The sequence below is a fragment of the Tenrec ecaudatus genome, chromosome 10 (assembly GCF_050624435.1).
Source record: "Tenrec ecaudatus isolate mTenEca1 chromosome 10, mTenEca1.hap1, whole genome shotgun sequence".
In the NCBI taxonomy this organism is placed as follows: domain Eukaryota; kingdom Metazoa; phylum Chordata; class Mammalia; order Afrosoricida; family Tenrecidae; genus Tenrec; species Tenrec ecaudatus.
The window spans coordinates 145588455-145607803 of record NC_134539.1 but is presented as its reverse complement, the minus strand read 5'-3'; the positions used below and the strand labels follow the sequence as shown (position 1 = coordinate 145607803).

The following is a 19349-nucleotide window of genomic DNA, read 5'->3' as shown; positions in this document are numbered from 1 at the left end:
TGGATGAAATGTCAGGTGGAAATGGATCTGCTCTGTAAACCTTCACCCAATTCACAATGAAAAGTTGTCTTGTTTATTAAAGAGGAAGGCCCTCAAGGAGATAGATTGATTCGGTGGCTGGAACAATGGGATCAAGCATCGTGACAAGGGTGCAGGACTGGGCATTGTTTCATCCTGCTGTACATTGGGTGGCTATGAGTTGGAACCAGCTCTACTGAACATAAAAACAAACATGAAAAACAATGGTGTTCAGTGACAGCAACTGGGCCTTGGGTTAGACTATAAATTGGAGAAAGATGCAATAATTGTGAGAGCAAAGGATTTGTGGAAGGACTGATGCAACCTTAGAACTCAGGATAAGAAGGTCAGGTACAAAAGAAGGACATTAAGGGCATGAGCAACACTACTTCACCCACGGTTGCCAGATCGGAGCTAGCATGGTCTTTGCATGTGATTAGTGACAGTTAACTAGAGAGGTAGAGGAGGACCATCTGTTGATCTGAACGTGATGACAAACGCTTCCCTGCACACCCAACAAACCAATAGTGCCAAAAAAAATTTTTTTTGAGAGAGATAAAAGCTCAGAAGGAGTTGCCTGTAGTCTGCTATATTAATAAAGAATATAGTCAATGGTGTGAAAAATCAAAGAACACTCACAGCAACTGAGAATATGATGATTTTCTGGAACTTAAAAAAAAACCCACCATTTGGGAGATCTTGAATCAGCCTTTGATTCACTTATTAATTTTGCAGGAAGCTAACCGTGTTACACAGCTCAGGAAGACACACAGCGCTGCATGCCTCACTCCATCCTCTTGAAGGAGAGGCAAAAGGCCACAAAGCAAGCTGAGATCAAGGACTCTTTTTCTTTTGGTAAAATAAGACCTAAGGTTTTAAGGTCACAGAAAAGATCTCTGTGTGTTTGGATATCAGTCCTGCAAATTCACCAACAAATGAAAATAAAGCAAATCACAATACATGATTTAAAAAATGGTGAGACTGGCTTATCCTAGGTTCTGTTCACCACAATAAAAGAGCTGGGTGTGTACATACGTGCATTGTCTATCAGAAAGATTGCTATTTTAAAAGTCGGTTAGGGATAATGCTCATCCTTCTATACATCAAAGGAAATCTCGCATTGATTTCTCTCCTTACACTCAATGAAACACCTAGAGAGAGAGTGGAGGAGGGTGATTAAAAATATCCCAATAACAATAAAATTGAGGCAAACAGACAACCCAGTTGCAGAATCTAAGAGAAATCTCTAATAACTACAAAGCAAATGGAAATGGATTGATGAAAATTATCTACCTGGGTCCACTGGAGAACCAGTACAAATCAGCCTCAGGATCTGGAACCAGAGACAATGAGGCACTAAGGTACTTCCCCCACCTCAGATAAAAGATTTTGGATCTAGGTAATAAAAATATTTGGCAGCTGTATAATTCCAGCATGCCTTTTTTCTGAGTAACACCTACTGGTACTTCATTCCAACCTTTAGATAGATCATACAAAGGCAACAACTCACAGAAAATATCGGAGGAGAAAAGCACGGAGGAATAGTTAAAGGGTGCACTGTAGTGAATTATTGAATTATTTAAGGTGGCTCTTCTAGCCATTGTCTCTGTTTCTTTGACCAAATGGCTTTATTTATGAGATGGTAGGGGAAGGCACCGAGAGGATTCAGTTGTGAAGGATTGTTAAATGGACTCATGGAAATTGCTATCCTGCTGGGTATCAAGTGAACCCTAGCAGAAGCAAGAAGTGAGGTATCTCACTACCAGTCAAGGCCAGGAGTGGAGTGCATCGCTGGACCCGAGGATCCCAGCAGTGAACCTCCTTGATCTAGGAGAAGCTGTGACACCAGAGAAGTGACAGAGGAGCACCACCAGCAGCAGAAGTGAGAGTCTGAGGCCGAGGAGTGGATTTGATTTGGTTTGGTTGTTATATTAGACATTAATTGGAAAGATATAAAATATCTACAGAAGAGAAAGACCCAATACAATAGGAATTTATTTTGAGTCAAACTGACCTATAAAAATAAAAGTAAATCCAATAAAAACCCCAACAGAATTCTTGTAAAATGAATCAAAATTCAAAGCAGAGAAAATAGGAGCAAAGAAAATTTTGTAAATGTAAAATAGGGTATAAGAAGAACTCAGAATTCAAATAGCTAGTCAGAAGAATTAAAATTGTGCAAAAATAGATGGGATTACAAACTACTTGTGCACTGACAATTTTCATATTTCCTATAACAAAAATTTACTAATTTTCCAGTTGTTATTTTTTAAGGGAAAACTAAATACTTAGAAAAGTTTCTCATACAGACAATGAAGGTATCCAGAGTTACCACCTCATGGACGCTTGATGAGCCTGTTTTATCACAAGCAATTACAATGAGATGACAAAACAAATACAGATTAGCCTAGAAATTGAATGGCAGTGACAAAGAGTTAACCTTTTAAACAAATCAGCAATAACTCATCAACTTCTGGTTCCACATTTAATCCTATTTTGGTGTAATTCAATGACTTCTATTTAAATAAAATCTAAAATGAATTCAGACATTTCTAGGATATCCTCCTCACTCGCCACCTCTCAACATCACCTATGCTGGTGTAAGAACAGCAAGTCTGCGTTGGAAGAAGCACAGCTGTAATTCCCCTCGGAAGTACGATGGTGAGAGTTCATGTCGTCCTTTGGACATGTTACCAGGAGGAACCAGTGACTAGAGGAAGACAGGCTCATTGAAGGGAGTCCTTCACGGTGGCTGCACACACGACAACCGCGAGGACAACGAAGGGCACGTGTTGGCTTGTGCTGTGTGTAGCGTCCCGGAGGGAGTTGGAACAGACTCAGCAGCACCTAACAACAAGATGCTTAGTGACAAGATGCTTACAGTGGATAAATATATTGTGGCATAATAACTGAAATACCATTCAACAAATGAGAATAAAATGAGGAAATGTACACAGCAAAGTTATGTCAGATTTGGCAACGGATGCTGAAGGAAAGAGTCCATTCCCTCTATTTCCAAGTACTCATATGTCATTCATTAGAAGTTCAAGGTGCTGGGAAACTGGAGCTATTAGAAAATAGTGCTCAAAGAATATGTCACATTGGAAATGAAAATACACATTGGGATTGAAAATACTCAACAAGTAATCAAATTCCCTGATAAATCAACTACCCTGAAAAATTTTAAACATGAGTGCTCAAATCAAAATTTGGAAATATGTGGCTCAAAAGCACACTGTCTAGTAGAGAAAAGCATTATCTGCCATTAACAGTGTCTGACTGGGGATGGGAACAGAAACCTAGGGCCTACACTTCTCTAAACACAGGGGGCTCACCTGGTTAAGGCCCCACGAGATATCTCAAGACATGCAGCTGACATGCCTTGTCTTGAGTATGCTTTGGTTTTCCTGCTTTGAAAGACATTGGCACAGCAAAACACTTTCCTTTGATCCATATGCAGATCACCCAGATTAGAATTTATGGGAGGAATTTGCGGAACACAGAAGAGAGGAGTTGGTGAGGCCTACACAGGGTATGAGCCTCATCAAGGGCGGTGTGTCATATTAGCGAAAGACCACTGGGATCAGCTCTGCACAGGCAGGTCATTCTGGTTCCAGGCCCTTCAATGTTGTACTCGGATCGGGAGCCCTTGGACTCTGGTCTATTTGTTTGAGTAAAAATAAATAAGCGACCAGAAGTTAAGGTCAACTCTTCTCTTTAGAAAAGATGCACATCTTTTCTGTATATCTTTACCTCATTGGTATATGTAGATGTGGTATTATCTGATCACTTGGTGTTCTACCTTCCCCTCCTGGAATTAGGTCTCATTCTGCTTTGCTTTCGGGACACCTGCACCAAGCCATTCCTCCCCTATTGTGTCCCCGTTCCAATCGCAAGATACACAACTGCGCTCTGGTTCTTCACTCAGGGCAAGAATGAGTTCTGAGACTTTATACACCCTAATGTGGACAGATGCGCTCTTTAGTTCTCTGACACTCCAGCTAGTTTCTTCTCCAATAAAAGAAATCACTTCTCAGAATGGTGGTGGTGAGTGCTGCTGAGTCCGTTCCAACCCACAGCAACCCGATGTACAACCGAGCAAAACACAGCCCAGCCCAGCGTCACCCTCACAAGTGTTCCTATGGCTGAGCCCATTGTTGCAGCCACTGTGTCAATCCATCTTGCCAAAGGTCTTCCTTGTTGGCTGTCCTTCTAACTTTACCAAGCGTGATGGCCTCCTATAAGGACTGGTCTCTCCTGAAAACATGTTCAAAGTATGTGAGACGAAATCTTGCCATCCCTGTCTAAGGATAAATCTTGGTTGTGCTTCATCCAAATTTCGTTTGTTCTTTGGGCAGTCCATGGCACTTTCAATGTTTTTCGCCAGCACCACATTTCAAATGATCAATTCTTCTTTGGTCTCCTTTATCCAATGTCCAACTTTCACATGCATAAGAAGAGACTGAAAATACCATGGCCTCGTGTCAGGCACACCTACTCACCAAAGTAATACCCTTGCTTTTCAACCCTTTAAAGATGTCTTGTGCAGCAGGTTTACCCAACGCAAGGTGTCATTTGATCTCTTTTTCTCAGAATAATAACCATTATTTTTTACTACATAAAATGATAACCATGTAGTAAGAGACAGACTCATCTCTGATACAACCATATGCATTTATAGCAAGGCAGCTTTCCCTTATTTTATAAAGCTAATATCTGCAATGACCAAGGACTTCACTGTAGTTTGAAGACAGTGTGTATCGATGTAGCAGTAATAGAATTAAAAAAATACTTTGTCCTAATGCATTTCCTCTCAGAGATGTTATTTTGGTCCCTTGCCACCTGGAGTTGAATTGAGAGTGCAGATAGATATATTTTTTAAAAGGCAAGGCATTGAACTATTAAATTGTGTGATAAGTGAATGATATGCTAATGAAACTGTCTTAATATCAAATCTAACCTTTTGCCTATAAGTCCAGCTAATAAAAATTCTTGAATTATTAACCTTTAAAAAAAGGAAAACAAAATTTAACAGCAATAACAAGAAAAGTTATAATCAAGCAGCAGCAAATGGTCTACTTAATGCAGTATTAATGTTGAAAATATCCATCATAAACAAAGGTTGCTGAATAGTTCCTAAGCATCTACAGGAACAGATTGGACCTTTGACCCCATTGACCTGTAGGAAGCAAGAATAATTAGAAGCCTCACTGCCGTTAATGCGATAGCAAGTCTACATATAGTTTCTGCGTCTTTGTCAATCATTATAGGAGGAGACAACCTTATCTCTTCTGTGATCGGCTGGTGGGTTTGAACCACCCACCTTTTGGTTAGCAGTGGCAATGCTTCCCAACAGCACAACGGGGGTTCCTTAAGAACAGCGATGAGAAAGAAATTTCTTTCGACTTTTCATTTTCCCAACTCTGTACTATCAGCAGGGCCTCGTTTCTCTTTTTCTATTCATCTCAACTTAAAACAACATGGGCTGCACGACATGAGAAGAACAAAGTCAAAGGCACCTCGAGGTAAAGGCCTTCAAGAATTTGCTCTCTCAGATTGCCAAAGGAGTGAAGACTGTCCTGCTGTTATGCTTCCCATTTCTTCATTTTTGATCCTTTCCAGGCAGTGAGGTGTTCCCAGTTTCCTCCCACTATATTTCAGTGGTTTACACGGTCTTCGCATCAAGAGGGCTGTAGTCTGCCCCACACCCACAAACTAACCCACTGCTGTTGAGTTGATTCCAACACCAGATGCTGTAAAGCCAGAGTAGAATTGCCCCGTACCGTTCCTAAGGCTGTAAGTCCGCATGGAAGCAGACTGTCGCATCTTGGAGTAGCTTGGGGGCTTGTACCAATCACCTTTCATTTCGAAACGGAGTGCTTTAACCACTGTTCCACAAAAGCTTGTTGTACAGATTCCCATGTTGCTTAATCTACTTGATACTTTTCTACTTAATTTCACTTACATCTCACATAAAGTGACAAGTTTTTAAAGTTATTCTTGTGCCAATGTAGTCTGATATCAGTTGCAGAAATCTGTCTCTTTCTATTGTTAATAAACAAATTAATGGAAATGAACAAAAACTGTTTTGTTATACAGTACATGTTTGGTCATAAATATCATTTTATTGTTAGATTTCTATAGCTTAAGTTCACATATCATTTTCTAATTCTCAAGTTTCAAAAGAATTATTCCAGAGTTTTACAATGATAATATAGAACCAATTGATTGGTCCTTAAGAACGTCTCAGCCTGGACACATAACTACATTAGATGAATACTTTGGGATGTGTTCGACCATTCAAATTATAGCGTTTTCTTAGAAGAGTTTGATAATACAGAGAAAATGTGCTCTTTTCAGGCATAGGGGTCAGGAGTCCAACATACATTTTGTGGGGACACAATCTGAATCAACAACATGGATTTTTATGCATGGATTCTTATTTTCTCTGATATTCTCTGGCATACAGTCCACATATAAAGAGAAAGTAAGCCTTTGTTGAGTAGATGAAAGAACGACTATCTAAATACATAACATCCTATTCTAATGGTGGGGTTTTCTTTATCATTGTGTATATTTAGTGAAGAAAAATGCTAACTGTCTTTCTGCAAAATGAGCTGTGTCTTGAGCAGCTGGACCTAACACGATTCTTCAGATTCAAAACCAGCAGCAGCAGACACTGCCCCCATCCCCACCCCCACCCCCACTGCCACATATTTCCCTGTGGGGAAGGAGCCAGCCTGTGCTCATTCTTTGGAAGTGCGGACCTCACAAACAGCGCCTCTGTTACTCTCGGACCTGATCCTCGGGGATCTCCAGACAGCTGGGCAATGAAGACATCACCTACTTAGGAGGCGACAGACATGGATCGACGGCGGGATTTTATTAAGAATTCTACAACAGCTTCTCTGAACTCCCAAGCAAAATCTGGTCTTTGGCAAGGAACCTTCAAATGCCTGCAGAGTGTGGCTGGGCTCAGAAAATGATTAGGTTGGATTTGTACAGAAACTTTGGGGATTTCAAGGTTCTTTCACTATCACTGAACATTGAAAGATTTTTTTAAAAAACAAACTACCAATATCTGCTTAAAGAAAAGCATTCTGAACTCTTAACTGCACTTGTCAACAACTTGCTCTTGTTGCTATTGGTGAAAACCGCTCTAGAGCACTGGTTCTCAACCTCTCTAATGCCGAGACCCTCATGTGGGGGTGACCCCCCAGCATAACATTATTTTCATTGCTACTTCATCACTGTCATTTTGCTACTGTGATGAATTGGGCGACCCCTGTGAAAGGGTCTTTTGACCCCCAAAGGGGTTGTGACCCACAGGTTGAGAACTGCAACTCTAGCGGGTTTTCAAGGCAGTTGACCTTTTTAAAAGCAGATGGCCGGGGTCTTATGTCCAAGGTGCCTGCAGTTTGGTGCCTGCTGGTGTGTTTCAGCAGTCAGCCTCTGTCTGTTTAGTCCACGGCTTAACCATCTGCACCACCCAGGACTCCTCAACAACTTAACACTTAATTATAACTCTAAGTACTTCAAGTGCCTAACCTGGACCATAGAAAATGGTTAAAGATGGGTTAGGTCATTGATTACCTCAGCCAAACCTTGTGTTCCTTTCAGTGCGGCACTGCAGAATGCATTGTAGCTACTAAGTATTTGTTGATTTATTGTTACTTAAAGGCATTTGCTTTAGGAACATGCTATAAAAATCAACAAAGCAATGCAGAGAGTATAAAGAAAATAAGAGATAGAGAAGGTGTGGTAAATTTAAGAAAGGAAGAAAGTGGATCCCATTTTAAAGAGGAAGAAAACTAATCCATGAGGAATAAAGGGAGGGCATGACGTCCAGGAAGAAAGCCAGTATGCCCTCCCTAGTGTGTCAGTGTTCAAGCTGAAGCATAAAACAGTTATTTGTTTTTAAATGATTGAATATTATAGTTCTCTTATGATTTTACTTAATTGATATTTGGTGATATAAAGAAATCCTTATGAAGAAGGGGGGAAAAATGATATCTTGTGATGTGACAGAGTTCAAATCATTTGAAGATGTTCAGCCACTGAGTCAATGTGTTTTATAAGAAGGTTTCATCCATTCCTACTTTTGTTGCCTATCCAAACCTTTAAACAGAAATAACAGGTCAAAAAGAACACACAAAATCACACAAAATTAGGACAAACCTCTGCCTGGGAAAATTATATAATCCTCTCTCTCTCTCTCTCTCTCTCTGTCTGTCTGTCTGTCTGTCTGTCTCTGGTTGTGATGAACGAGGAAGCCTCCACTGTGGAATCACAGTCTCAGGCAGGTACCCTGAAGACTGTTCACCCACTAAGGCTCGCATCATCCTGAGCCAGTGTTGTCAAGCCCAACTTTCCTAAATTTTTCTTCAACCAAATTACAAAATCCTCTGGCAAGGACCTACAGCTTGCCTGGGACTTAGGGAGAACTCAGTCAATCTTTAACAAGTAAGTCATATCTTTCAGCTAAAATCAGGAACTAGGACAACCTAGTTGAGTGGATCTCAACCTGTGGGTCATGACCCCTTTGAGGTCAAACAACCCTTTCACAGGGGTTACCCGGTTCATAGCCATAGCAAAGTTACCGTGATGACATAGCAACGAAAATCATTTTATGGTGGGGGGTCACCACAGCATGAGGAACTATATTAAAGGTTCGCGGCATTAGGAAGGTTGAGAACCACTGACCTAGCTAAGAGTAGGGCCTAATCCCTGGTAGTGTAGTGGGTTACAAGTTGGATTGCTAAACCCGAAGGCAGCTGTTTGAAACCAGAAGCTGTTCCTTGGGAGAAAGATGGACATTTCTATGCCTGTAAAGATTTAGAAGAGTCTCAGAATCCCACAAGGGCATTCTACCCTGTCCCACAGGGTCACTATGAGTCAGGATCAATTGATCACATCAATGGAGAAGAGAAACAAATCTACCACTTTTATATACATTTCAATGTTAAATTGTAAGACAAAATCTTCCCTAAGCATTGCTTACAGAATAACCCAGGGCCAAATATAAAAAGGAAAACATCATGGTCCAAATTTCTCAACAAAATCTACAGACAATCTAAGAGGTCCTAAGACCAAAGTTTCTCTTTCTTAAAATCTGTTTTCATTTAAGAGTAAGAAAGCATCTGAAATCACTAAGTTATATATATTTTAAACATTCCTATCACTTAAAAACAGATGAACTGATTTTTCCCTAAAAAAATTACTAGCAAGTAATTAAATTCTGAAACTGATGCAAAAGTGAACCACAGGATGGCCCTTACACACAGGTGAACTTTATGTGACAGCTACTTAATTTGGCTCCTGCTTTTGTGTAAGAGTCTTTCAGAATTTTATGAGCATATCACAATTTTACTTACTTCAAAGCTTCTTCAAATTTACGAATCTTCTTTTGAGTATCTTCTTTCTCTTTATCAAGTTCACTCTGCAAGTCATGAACCTGCCAGGACAAAGACACACAAAACTCACTAAGAGACAAAACTGACTTGGAAAATTTGAACAATGAAACCCAATTTTGACCATGTTTCTAATAGCAGATCAGACAGAGACCCAGTTAGCCATAGACATTCATCAGAGAATGGTGTAGGCCTTCGCTAGCAATCACTATTGCCCAGCATCAGTTCTCCCCAAAGACACTGAGTCAGTTCTGATGTCAACACAGTGACACTGTAAGACAACACAGAATTGCTCCCTAGGGGTTCTGAAACTGTAAATCTTTCCCACTCTCTGCTTTCTCTTGTGGTGCTGCTGGTGGGTTCAAACAGCCAACCTCGCAGTTGGCAGCCCAATACTTAACCTGGCACAATACAACACACGCCCATGGCCACCGAGCCTCCTCTGACTCATAGCAGCCCTGCAACACACAGCAGAGCTGCCCCGAAGGTTTCCAATGTGATACTCTAGATCGGGACAGTTGCATCTCTCTCTGACAGTACTTTGAATTGGGACCTTTTTAAAAAACAAAAACCTTTCCTTTAAAATTCTCTTACTTTTTTTGTTGTTGGTGTTTTAGTTTTAGTGATAATAAGCTTTCTGCTCGCATATAAAATGGGTGGGGGTACAAATGGGTGGAAAGAAAACCTTCCGTGAGAATATGAGGAAGCTTCCACTGGCTGCTGTGGTCAGCCACCCAAATGAGAAAAGAAACAACAAAACTGACAAAAGCAAAGAAGAAAAGGCAGGGTGGAAAAGAAAAAAAAAAAAAGAAAGAAAATGTAGGGTGGTAGAAAGAGCAGGCTACAGGGGAATTCCACTGCCATCACGCGGATTCCAACTCAGAGCACCCTTATATAAGGATGTAAATGTCTATAGGAGCAGGTAGCTTTGCCAGTCTTCCAAGGAGCCGCTGGTGGAGTTGAACCACCAACCTTGGGCAGTGCACCACCATAGGGGTGTTAGGAGATCAGAACTGGAATTAAAACTCAAACCAAACTCCCTGCCATGGGGTTAATTCTGACTCATAGAGACCCTACAGGGCAAGGTAGAATAATGTAGATTTCTGAGGCTGTAAATTTTTTAAATTAAAAGATCATTTTATTGGGGGCTCTTACAGCTCTTGTGACAATCTATACATCACTTTTATCAAGCATATTTGTACATATGTTGCCATCATTATCTTGTAAACTTTACTTTTTTTAAAAAATCATGTTATTGGGGGCTCGTATAACTCTTATCACAACCCATCCATCCATTGTGCCAAGCACATTTGTACACTTGTTACCATCATCATTTCCAACATTTTCTACTTGAACCCTTGAGATCAGCTCTTCTTCTCCCCACCCTTGCCCACCCTTATGACACCGTGATAAATTATCATTATTGTTTTCCTGTCTCACACTGACCACTGGCCTTCCTTCCCCCATGGTTTGTTTTCCGGCCCCTTGGGGTGGAGGTGTGTGTGGGAATGATGTGCTGATCATTGCTATCGGTTCCCACTTCCTGCCCTCGTCTTCCCATCTTCCCCCTACCCTCCTGGTCTCACTAGTTCCATTCCTGTTCCTGGATTCCGTGTGTGGTGAGCTCTTATCTCATCCGAACCAGTGCACCTACTCCGGTTTAGCCCGCAGTGAAAGGTAGGACGGGAGTCATGACAGTGCGGGGTGAGGAAGCCTCAAGGAACCAGAGGAATACTGTACTTCTCATTGGTGCTATACTGTGTCCTGGATGACTCATTCCTTCCTTGTGATCCTTCTGTAAGACGTCCCATTGTCTACAGGTGGGTTTGGGGACTCTGCTCCAACTCCCCTCATTCTCAACAATGTTTGTTTGTTTGAGTCTTCTGATACCTGTTACCTGATCTCCACCACACCCCACGATCGCACAGGTTTAGTGTACTTCTTCCACATGGGCTTGTTACTTCTCTGCTACTTAGCCGCTTGTTTAACATCAACCTTTAAGACCCCAGATGCTGTATCTTTTGGTAGCCAGGCACCCTAAGTTCTCTTCACATTTGCTTACGTACCCATTGTGTCTTCAGCGATTTTGCCAGGGGGAGGGGGGTGAGATCACAGAATGCCAGTTTCTTAGAACAAAGTGTTCTTTCATTGAGGGAGGGTATGAGCAGAGGCCCTAAGTCCACTCACAACCTGTGTATTTCCATAGAAATATATGTACGTAGGCCAATACCTCTGGTATGAATTCATGTATTTATATATGTACACTCCTATGTATATACCTCTATCCATATCTTTGCTTCCTAGATCTTTCCTCTGTTGCCTTTTACCTTCCTCAATCTCACCCTTCTTCTGCCTTTTAATAATTCATCTCAGATAGACTGCTGTTGTCCACAACACCCCTGGGATCTCAATGTCCTCCTCATTGTTGATTTTAATTCCCTAGTTGTTCCCCCTGTCTACAGTGTTGTTTGCTCACCACTCCCTTCCCCTGCCTCCCTCTCCCCGCAAGTCCCTCGGGAACTGTTGGTCCCATTGCTTTCTATAGAGCGTGTTTTCCATGCCTATCTTATAAGGTTGTTAATCTTTATGGCAGCAGAAAGCCTCATCTTCCTTCCCAGGAGTATCTGGTGAGTTTGCACCGCAGACCCTGTGGTTAGGAGCCAATACATAACCCACCACACTATCAGTGCACCAAATCCAAATTAGGAGATCAGAGTCCCTCTTACCCTATAATTTAAATGGAAAATTGAGAATATCCAATTAGCACTATTTTTCTTAGTAGGAAGAATGAAAGCAAAATTTTAGCCACCACATTAGTTTTACTGACTTGGTAGGGAAAAAATGAAAGGGTGTTGTTCAAAAGTTTACCATGTTTAAAGTCAAAAATGTCCTCTTTAGCTTGGAGCTCTAGCAAGTACTTGAAGTGTTTGGCATGTAGAACATGTATCAACTTGGAGAAAGACGCCACTCAGGTAACAGAAGGCCCACGGCAACACTGCCACAGTTAGCTGGCCAGTGTCAAGCTGATTCCGACACGGGTTCCGGATGCACAACTGAGCGAAACAGTGCTCGGTCCTCCACCATTCCCCACGATGGCCAGCAGGCTCCAGTCCATCACTGTGGTCGCTGTGCCACGTCCCCTTCTCTGCCTTGTCCTCTAGCTCATTACCATATGACGCCCTCCTCCAGCAAGTGGGTCCTCCAAATGAAGTGAGCCATCTCCAAGGCTCACTCGCCATTGCAAACACCAGCTGGTGTGGGAATCTGTCACGTGTCCATCGGTGTGCTTTGCGGTGCTGTGTGGTGTGTGGCTGTGGTGCAGGGAAACACGCTAGCAGTGTACTTCAAATGCAGCAGGTGGCCCTTGGAAGGTTCCAGCATAGCTTCTGGACCAGGGCAGACAAGGGACAAAGGCCTGGTGACCATTCGGAAAACCTTATGGATCCCAACAGAACACTGATCCGTAATGTGAAGATTTTGGAAACATTTGTTTTGATAGCAATAAAACTCTTTCTTTACATAGACTCTTCAGGGAATTTTTTTTTTTTTTCGAAATAGAAAAGTAGATGTACTCAATTGAAGGTGAGGGAGGGCAGCAGGGACAAAGGCTAACTGGAGAAAGTAGTAGAGGCACAGTTAAAGACACACTTGTTAGTGTCTGTTGGTGTTTATGTGTCATTCCAGAGTCGTTTGTTTGAATTGTTTCCTATTAACTCATTTTAGGTCTCTTATGACATAGAGGTGACCCATGACCAGTAGGGTGAGTGGGAGTGGGGGTGGACCACTTGCACAGTCAACCCTCAAGCATAACTTCTGCCTCTCCAAAAACTTAACTGCCAGCGGCCTGCTGTTGACCAGAAGCCAGCTTGCCGACAGCACCGTCGATTAGCACAGATTTTGTATGTTACTGTATTGCACGGCACCTGTAAAAACTGCACTTTCAGCGCAAGATCAAAAGTGCAAATACTTCATGCTGATGGGCATAATGCTGGTGACACCTTCACCAGTCTCCTTCTTTCTTTCTTTATCTTTAACCTTGAGTCATTTATGTTGAAATGGTGGGCAGCTGCAGACCTTAATCGACGATACAGACCAGGTCGGGCAACATTTCCTTGTTCTCCCTGGTCTGTGGGGCGCTTGCCGCATCTCAGATGGCCTGGGTCCCGTTGAGTTATTAAGGTCTCTGCTACTGCATTAATTAAGCAGGATGAGAAAATACATGTGGACCACATAAGACGGAGCCGTTTTACTGCAGTGTACAATTTACTGGAAAGAACTGCTCAAGTGGAGGTGCTGAGCACTTCCTCTTCTATGTGGGCCTGCACAGCACACACCCATGTCATTCAACCACCAAGTACACGTGGATATGGATCCTGACCCAGGTTCGTTTTGATCCTAACGGCAAGCGGGCCGTCTGTTTTCTCTAGCACTGGGAGTTAAACGCCACACCGGTTACTAACAGGAACAGCAGACCGAGGGTGCAGTAGACACTGGGAAACAAAGGCTACTTTCAATCAGAAGTTCAATGTGAATCCATCTTACTCTTGCTTTGATGCCTGCTTTGCTTTTTACCACATAATCAACCACACAGATATGTAGAACCTGTACAGACATGCCATTCGATGAAAAGGGTCTGTATTGAAACTAAAGGAGTGAAACTTTCATTATCAATCCTCAAGTAATGAGCTCTTTAATCGAAATAAAATGCTAAATAATTGAGATTTAGTCCCTTTAAAAGGGTAAACATTGAAGTAAACTAGTATGTTGGGTTTTTAAAAAACAATCTACTTCAAATGATACAGTGATAATGAGCGCGACCGACCCCTGCCGGTTTGTACCCACATTCCACCACCAGCCCCACGGTACCCTGCACCTCAGGGCCCGGTCTGAAAGTGGGGAGAACATTAGTCCAGCATCAAAGAATCAGAGCGTCAGCAAAGCCACGTAACGCCCCGAGGGCATCCGAGTGCTCAAAGTAGAAGAAGAAGAACGTGAGTGCTCCATACATGTTCATACTTATTACTATGACCTCCACGGGTCAGACACAGCAAACCCAAATGTCTATTTTTAATGACGTGTGGTCGTGACGAGCCCCAGCACGCACCCCGTGGCAGCACACAGTAATGCCCTCGCGCAGTCAAAGTCCGCCGGCCCTTCCAGCAGATGGCCCCCAGTGCTCAGCTTGACTTCGGGCAAGCGCTTTCGAGCACGCACGCTCCCACCTTAAGCTGGGCCAAGTTTCCAGCTGCCACTTCTGGGCGCTGGTCACTGTGTAACTGAAACACCGTGACCTAAGTTGACTGCTTCTAAAACAATCACAGCTATTTCTACAGCAGGAATGGAACCATCTGGCAGTGGGGTGAGGGACTTCCCTCTGAGTCAAGCGCCCTCTATCAATGCACAGACTCGTAAGTTGGGGTATCTTAAAGCTAGGAGCTGTTTCTCATTCATTTTTACCCCCCAAGCACCCAACACAAAACTGAGCTCCCCATGCTAGACTGGTCAATAAATCCTGTTTGATTGATTTTGTGTGTGTGTGTGTGTGTGTGTTCTGTTTCATTTTTATAGTTGAATATAGTTACTTTGTATGTTTAAGGGTCTTTTTAAAGTATGTCTTTGTTTTGAATTATATACCAGATAGACATGGGAGGCAGATAGGAGCCCTGGTGGAGCAGTGGTCACACGTTGGCCTACTAACCGCAAAGTGAGCAGTCAGAAACCACCAGCGACTCCACGGGAGAAAGACAGGGCTTTCTACTCCCATGAAGACTGACAGTCTTGGAAATTCGCAGGGGCAGTTCTACTCTGTCCTGTAGGGTCAGTGTAAGTCAGCATGGACTCAATGGCAGTGATTTTTGGGGGGCAGCGGGATGGGTGACAGATAATTGAATACTAAGTAAATGAGAAATCACTGCATATGGAACTTGAAAGTGACACGAGAGATGTAATACCCATTTATTTGGATTTTTTTTAAATTCCTTTATCTTCATATAAAAGAAAGTTAAAGAACAAACAACATAGAAAAAGAATATATTATATAGATGTACACATACAGACATATATGTATTCATCCTTCCCTTTTTAATGCACAATTCTGGCGACATCGTGGTTAGGCTGCTAACTGCAAGGTCACCATCTCCAAACCACCAGCAGCTCCTGGAAAAAGAGGCGGCTTTCTACTCTGGGAAAGTCAGTCCCAGAAACTCACAAAGGCAGTTGTACCTGGCTCTCCAGGCTCACCATGAGTCAGAACTGACTTGATGGCAGTGAGTTTGAGGGTTTGTTTTGGTTTTTTAAGTTTGAATGCTAGTGGGGGATAAGTCTTAAATGGATTTGCTTATAATCTGCCCCCTTGAATATATTGTGAACATCAAAAATGAAGGCAAAAGTGAGAAACATATGACACTATAAACTAGCTACTCAAGGATATGCACACGCTGTAAAAGTAACTGATGTCAGTAGCCATAAGCTCATCTGTGGAATACTTTTTAAATCTATTTTTTTTGCTCTCTAGCTCCCAGAACGTGACGCAATCAAGAAATGAGCAGGGCCAGGAAAGGATGCTGGGAGCTGGGAGCAGATGGGCCCACCGTGGCAGCATCACGTGCTGGTGCTGACCCGACTGTCCACGGGCTGAGCCACTCCCCTGGGTCTCAGCCTCTCTCACCTCCGCTTCCCAAAACGGGGACGGTGAAGGGCTGAGCCGCAGGACTTTTATAAATCTCTTGCTGCACGTGTCCATTTTCCAAACACTTCAATAAAGGCCCATGTGTTTTAGAAAAATAAAATCAGGCCAGTCGGGGGGGAAGGGGGGGAGGCCACTTAACAGGTTAAAAGATGTAACTTAATATAATGTGTAAAGCCATGGACATTTTCAACTATTTCTAACGGAATGATAAGAATTACATACAAAGGTTCAGCACGGGAATAAGTAAATGGCCGTGGCTTGGTCAATCAACGGTTCTGTCAAGCCTTAGAAGTCGCCATTTTAACCGGAGCACCCTTCAGAACACGCATGCTTAGCACCTGCCACATGAACTTCTCCAGGTAAACAGCACCATCTTGGACTCTCTGGTGACTGTTTGGAAAACAAGTCGCATAATATGGTAGAGGCAGGTGTTTCCTTGCTAGTAAAATCATTTAGCCTAACCACTTCCTGATTTAACAGATTAGGATACTTCATCAAACAATGACACCGAGCTTTACTGCCCATTATTTGTTTGATGTTCAAAGATCTGAAGAGCAGGCACTGGCCACTGCAGATCAATAAAGACCATTAGGTCATGTGTGTGCTTAACTTGGAGGCAGCATCTGAGGCTTGCTGCTGCTCCCACGGCCTGTCAGGCCCCAGGCACCGGCCATGGTGCTTTCTCAAAGGCCTGAGGAAATAATGTCATTCAGATGGCGATTCCTCCTCGTGAACAGATACTCTGGAGTAAGCCTCACGCCAAACGTTACTGAGCACGCACACCTGTAGCAGCGTCTCACCAACAAAAGCCCTATACATCCCATTTCGCTATCGAGTTACACAGGCTGGGGTTGTGGAAGATTTATGTCAGCTCTGTGAGCAGTCAGAAAGGAGATTCCCCGAGGGGGGTGCAAGCCATCAAATCTGCAAGCCTTGAGATCACAGCAGGTTTAATAAAGGAAGAAGAACAGATGTCAACTTAAAGGAGGGGTGGGGGGAGGGAGGTGATGGGATTAATTGTAAAACAAAAAGTGGCGTGCTGAGCCCCCTTTTCTTCCAGTATACACACTGTTGGGAACATATGCACTATGCACAAACACCCTTCGTTTTCCTTTAAAGATTGCTATTATTTTATACAAGTCTTGTTTACATTGAAAACAATTAACACAATTTAACGAGTTACTTTATTAAAAAGCAAAGCCAACTGACCCCTTGTGGAAGGGGCAAGCTCTAGCGATGCAGCACAGCAAGAGGACGCCAGGTCTGCTCCCAGAGGGAGAGGGAAGCAGCCTGCGTGCAGAGGACCCTTTCCTTTCTCGCGCTGGCCCATGGGGGAGGGGCTGGCCGCCATGAGAAACCTTCGTGTAGGTTGTAGCTAAGTACTTGCCCGATCGTGGTAGGAGAAAGATGTACCTGTCTGGCTGTGCCCCTCCCACAGTGCTCAATAGGACTTTAAACCGCAGGGGAATGGGGCACATTTATTCACAAGTGTGCACTCTTCCTCTCACGGAAGGTGCCCTAGTGGCCTCGTGGCTATGCATCTGCCTGCAGTCCTTAAGACCCACAGCTGGAAACCACCAGCTGCTCCAAGGGAGAATGACAGGGCTTTCGACTCCCATAAAGAGTTACAGTCTTGGGCACTCACAGGGGCAGGTCTACCCTGTTCTATAGGGTCGCTGTGAGTCTGCATTGACTCGGTGGCAGTGAATTTGGTTTTTGGTTGGTCTCTTCTGTCAACAGCCTCTCTGCCTGTCTCCCAGGTACACAGATAACAGCTTTCAGGAAGAGGACTGGCCATCAAGTCTGACAAAGCAGAGGCTCAGGAGGCCATGTCCTAGTGTTTGGGAAGCTAGAGATCTGTCCGAAGAATAAACAATGGACTGGTGAATACGCTTACATGCCCAATCAGGTGGGAAGCCACGCTGAGGCCTGGCTTGCTCTTGGCTCCGCAGCAGAAACTGAAGAAGTTCTTTATCCCAGTGCCCCCCCCCACCCTCTTTGAGCACCACTTTGAAGACAAGACGCACATGGAAGAGTTGAAACAAAGTACAGCCATCAGAAAACCTCAGCTCCCAGCCCTTCGGCCCTAGCATGACATCGTGCCCAATACAGGCATTGAGCATCTGCTCAATGGATGTGGCTAGATGGGACGTGGCATTACAAAGCTTTGAAAATTTTGTGACACGAAACATGCTTGTACACGTTTTGATTAATTGACGAGTTAATCATTTTCTGATTTTCCTTTATGTAGATATTTTACAAGTGGAGTGATTTGATAAATATTAAAACAGCAAATAATTACAAAATCAGGAATAAAATCTTGGCTATCTCAACAGCTTTTTGTCCTTTTCATCTATCTCAGAAAGTCAAAACCACTGCTGGGGAGCCAATTCCGACTCAAAGCCTCTCTGTAGAACAGGGAAGAAGTGCCCCAGCGGCTGTCTTTACAGAAGGAGACTGGCACATTTTCCGCCCAGAGAGTGGGTGCTGTTAGATCGGAGCAATTAACCAGCACAGCACCCAATGCACCACCAGGAACCCTGCACATGTCTTATCGCAAACAATAATTTCAAAGGTGAAGTTTAATGATCCCAAATCGACTGGAATCTGCATTGTTCTATCTCAGATACTAAAAGGGTTTGACAAAGCCTAGGCTGTCACTGATAATAGGGCTATCAGTAGAAATACTTTTCTGAATGTCAATAAACACTCCATTTTTGAAAGTAGCACCTGATTCTTTCATTGTTTTATCGTCTTGTTAAATATTAAAAGTTCTTATGGCACATATGATACAAAAGAACACAAAATAGCATGCCTCAAATGTATTTTTTTTAGCTGATGGAAAAAAATACCATTTCTAAGTTTTATAGGAGGCTGACATAATAATAATAATACTCCTCATTAACTGGAACATACAAGGGGCTGCCTTATTAGTGACATTGTTAAGACCCAAATTGAGAAAGCTGTTGAGGAAAATGAAAAATAAAAGATGTAAAATGTGCTTACGGTCTATCTGAAATAAAGGAGGGCTGAAATGTGTGGCTTTGTGAAAATCAGCCCCCATTAGTGATGGCCCCATTTGCTATCGTAAATCTTTCATTGTCCCTCATAAAATGCATTACCTTTTTTTCATAGGTGCGTTTTAATTGACTTTTCTCCATTTGAAATTTACTTTCTTGATCCTGTGAATGAAAAGGTTTGTTTTTATTATAACTAAATTCAGTCTTAGGGCT

The 19349-nt window shown here is 42.8% G+C and overlaps 1 protein-coding gene across 8 annotated transcripts in view; it reads right to left on the bottom strand.

The window, feature by feature from the left end:
- CEP112 (centrosomal protein 112) overlaps positions 1 to 19349 on the bottom strand; it is a 469815-nt gene that overhangs the window by 336034 nt on the left and 114432 nt on the right. For all 8 annotated transcript variants that reach the window (XM_075562120.1, XM_075562124.1, XM_075562123.1 and 5 more), the window contains 2 exons: positions 19239 to 19298; positions 9393 to 9472 (listed from right to left, as the gene is read on the bottom strand). In XM_075562120.1, the coding sequence (XP_075418235.1) occupies positions 9393 to 9472; positions 19239 to 19298 (140 nt within the window). The remainder of the gene's footprint in view (positions 1 to 9392; positions 9473 to 19238; positions 19299 to 19349) is intronic.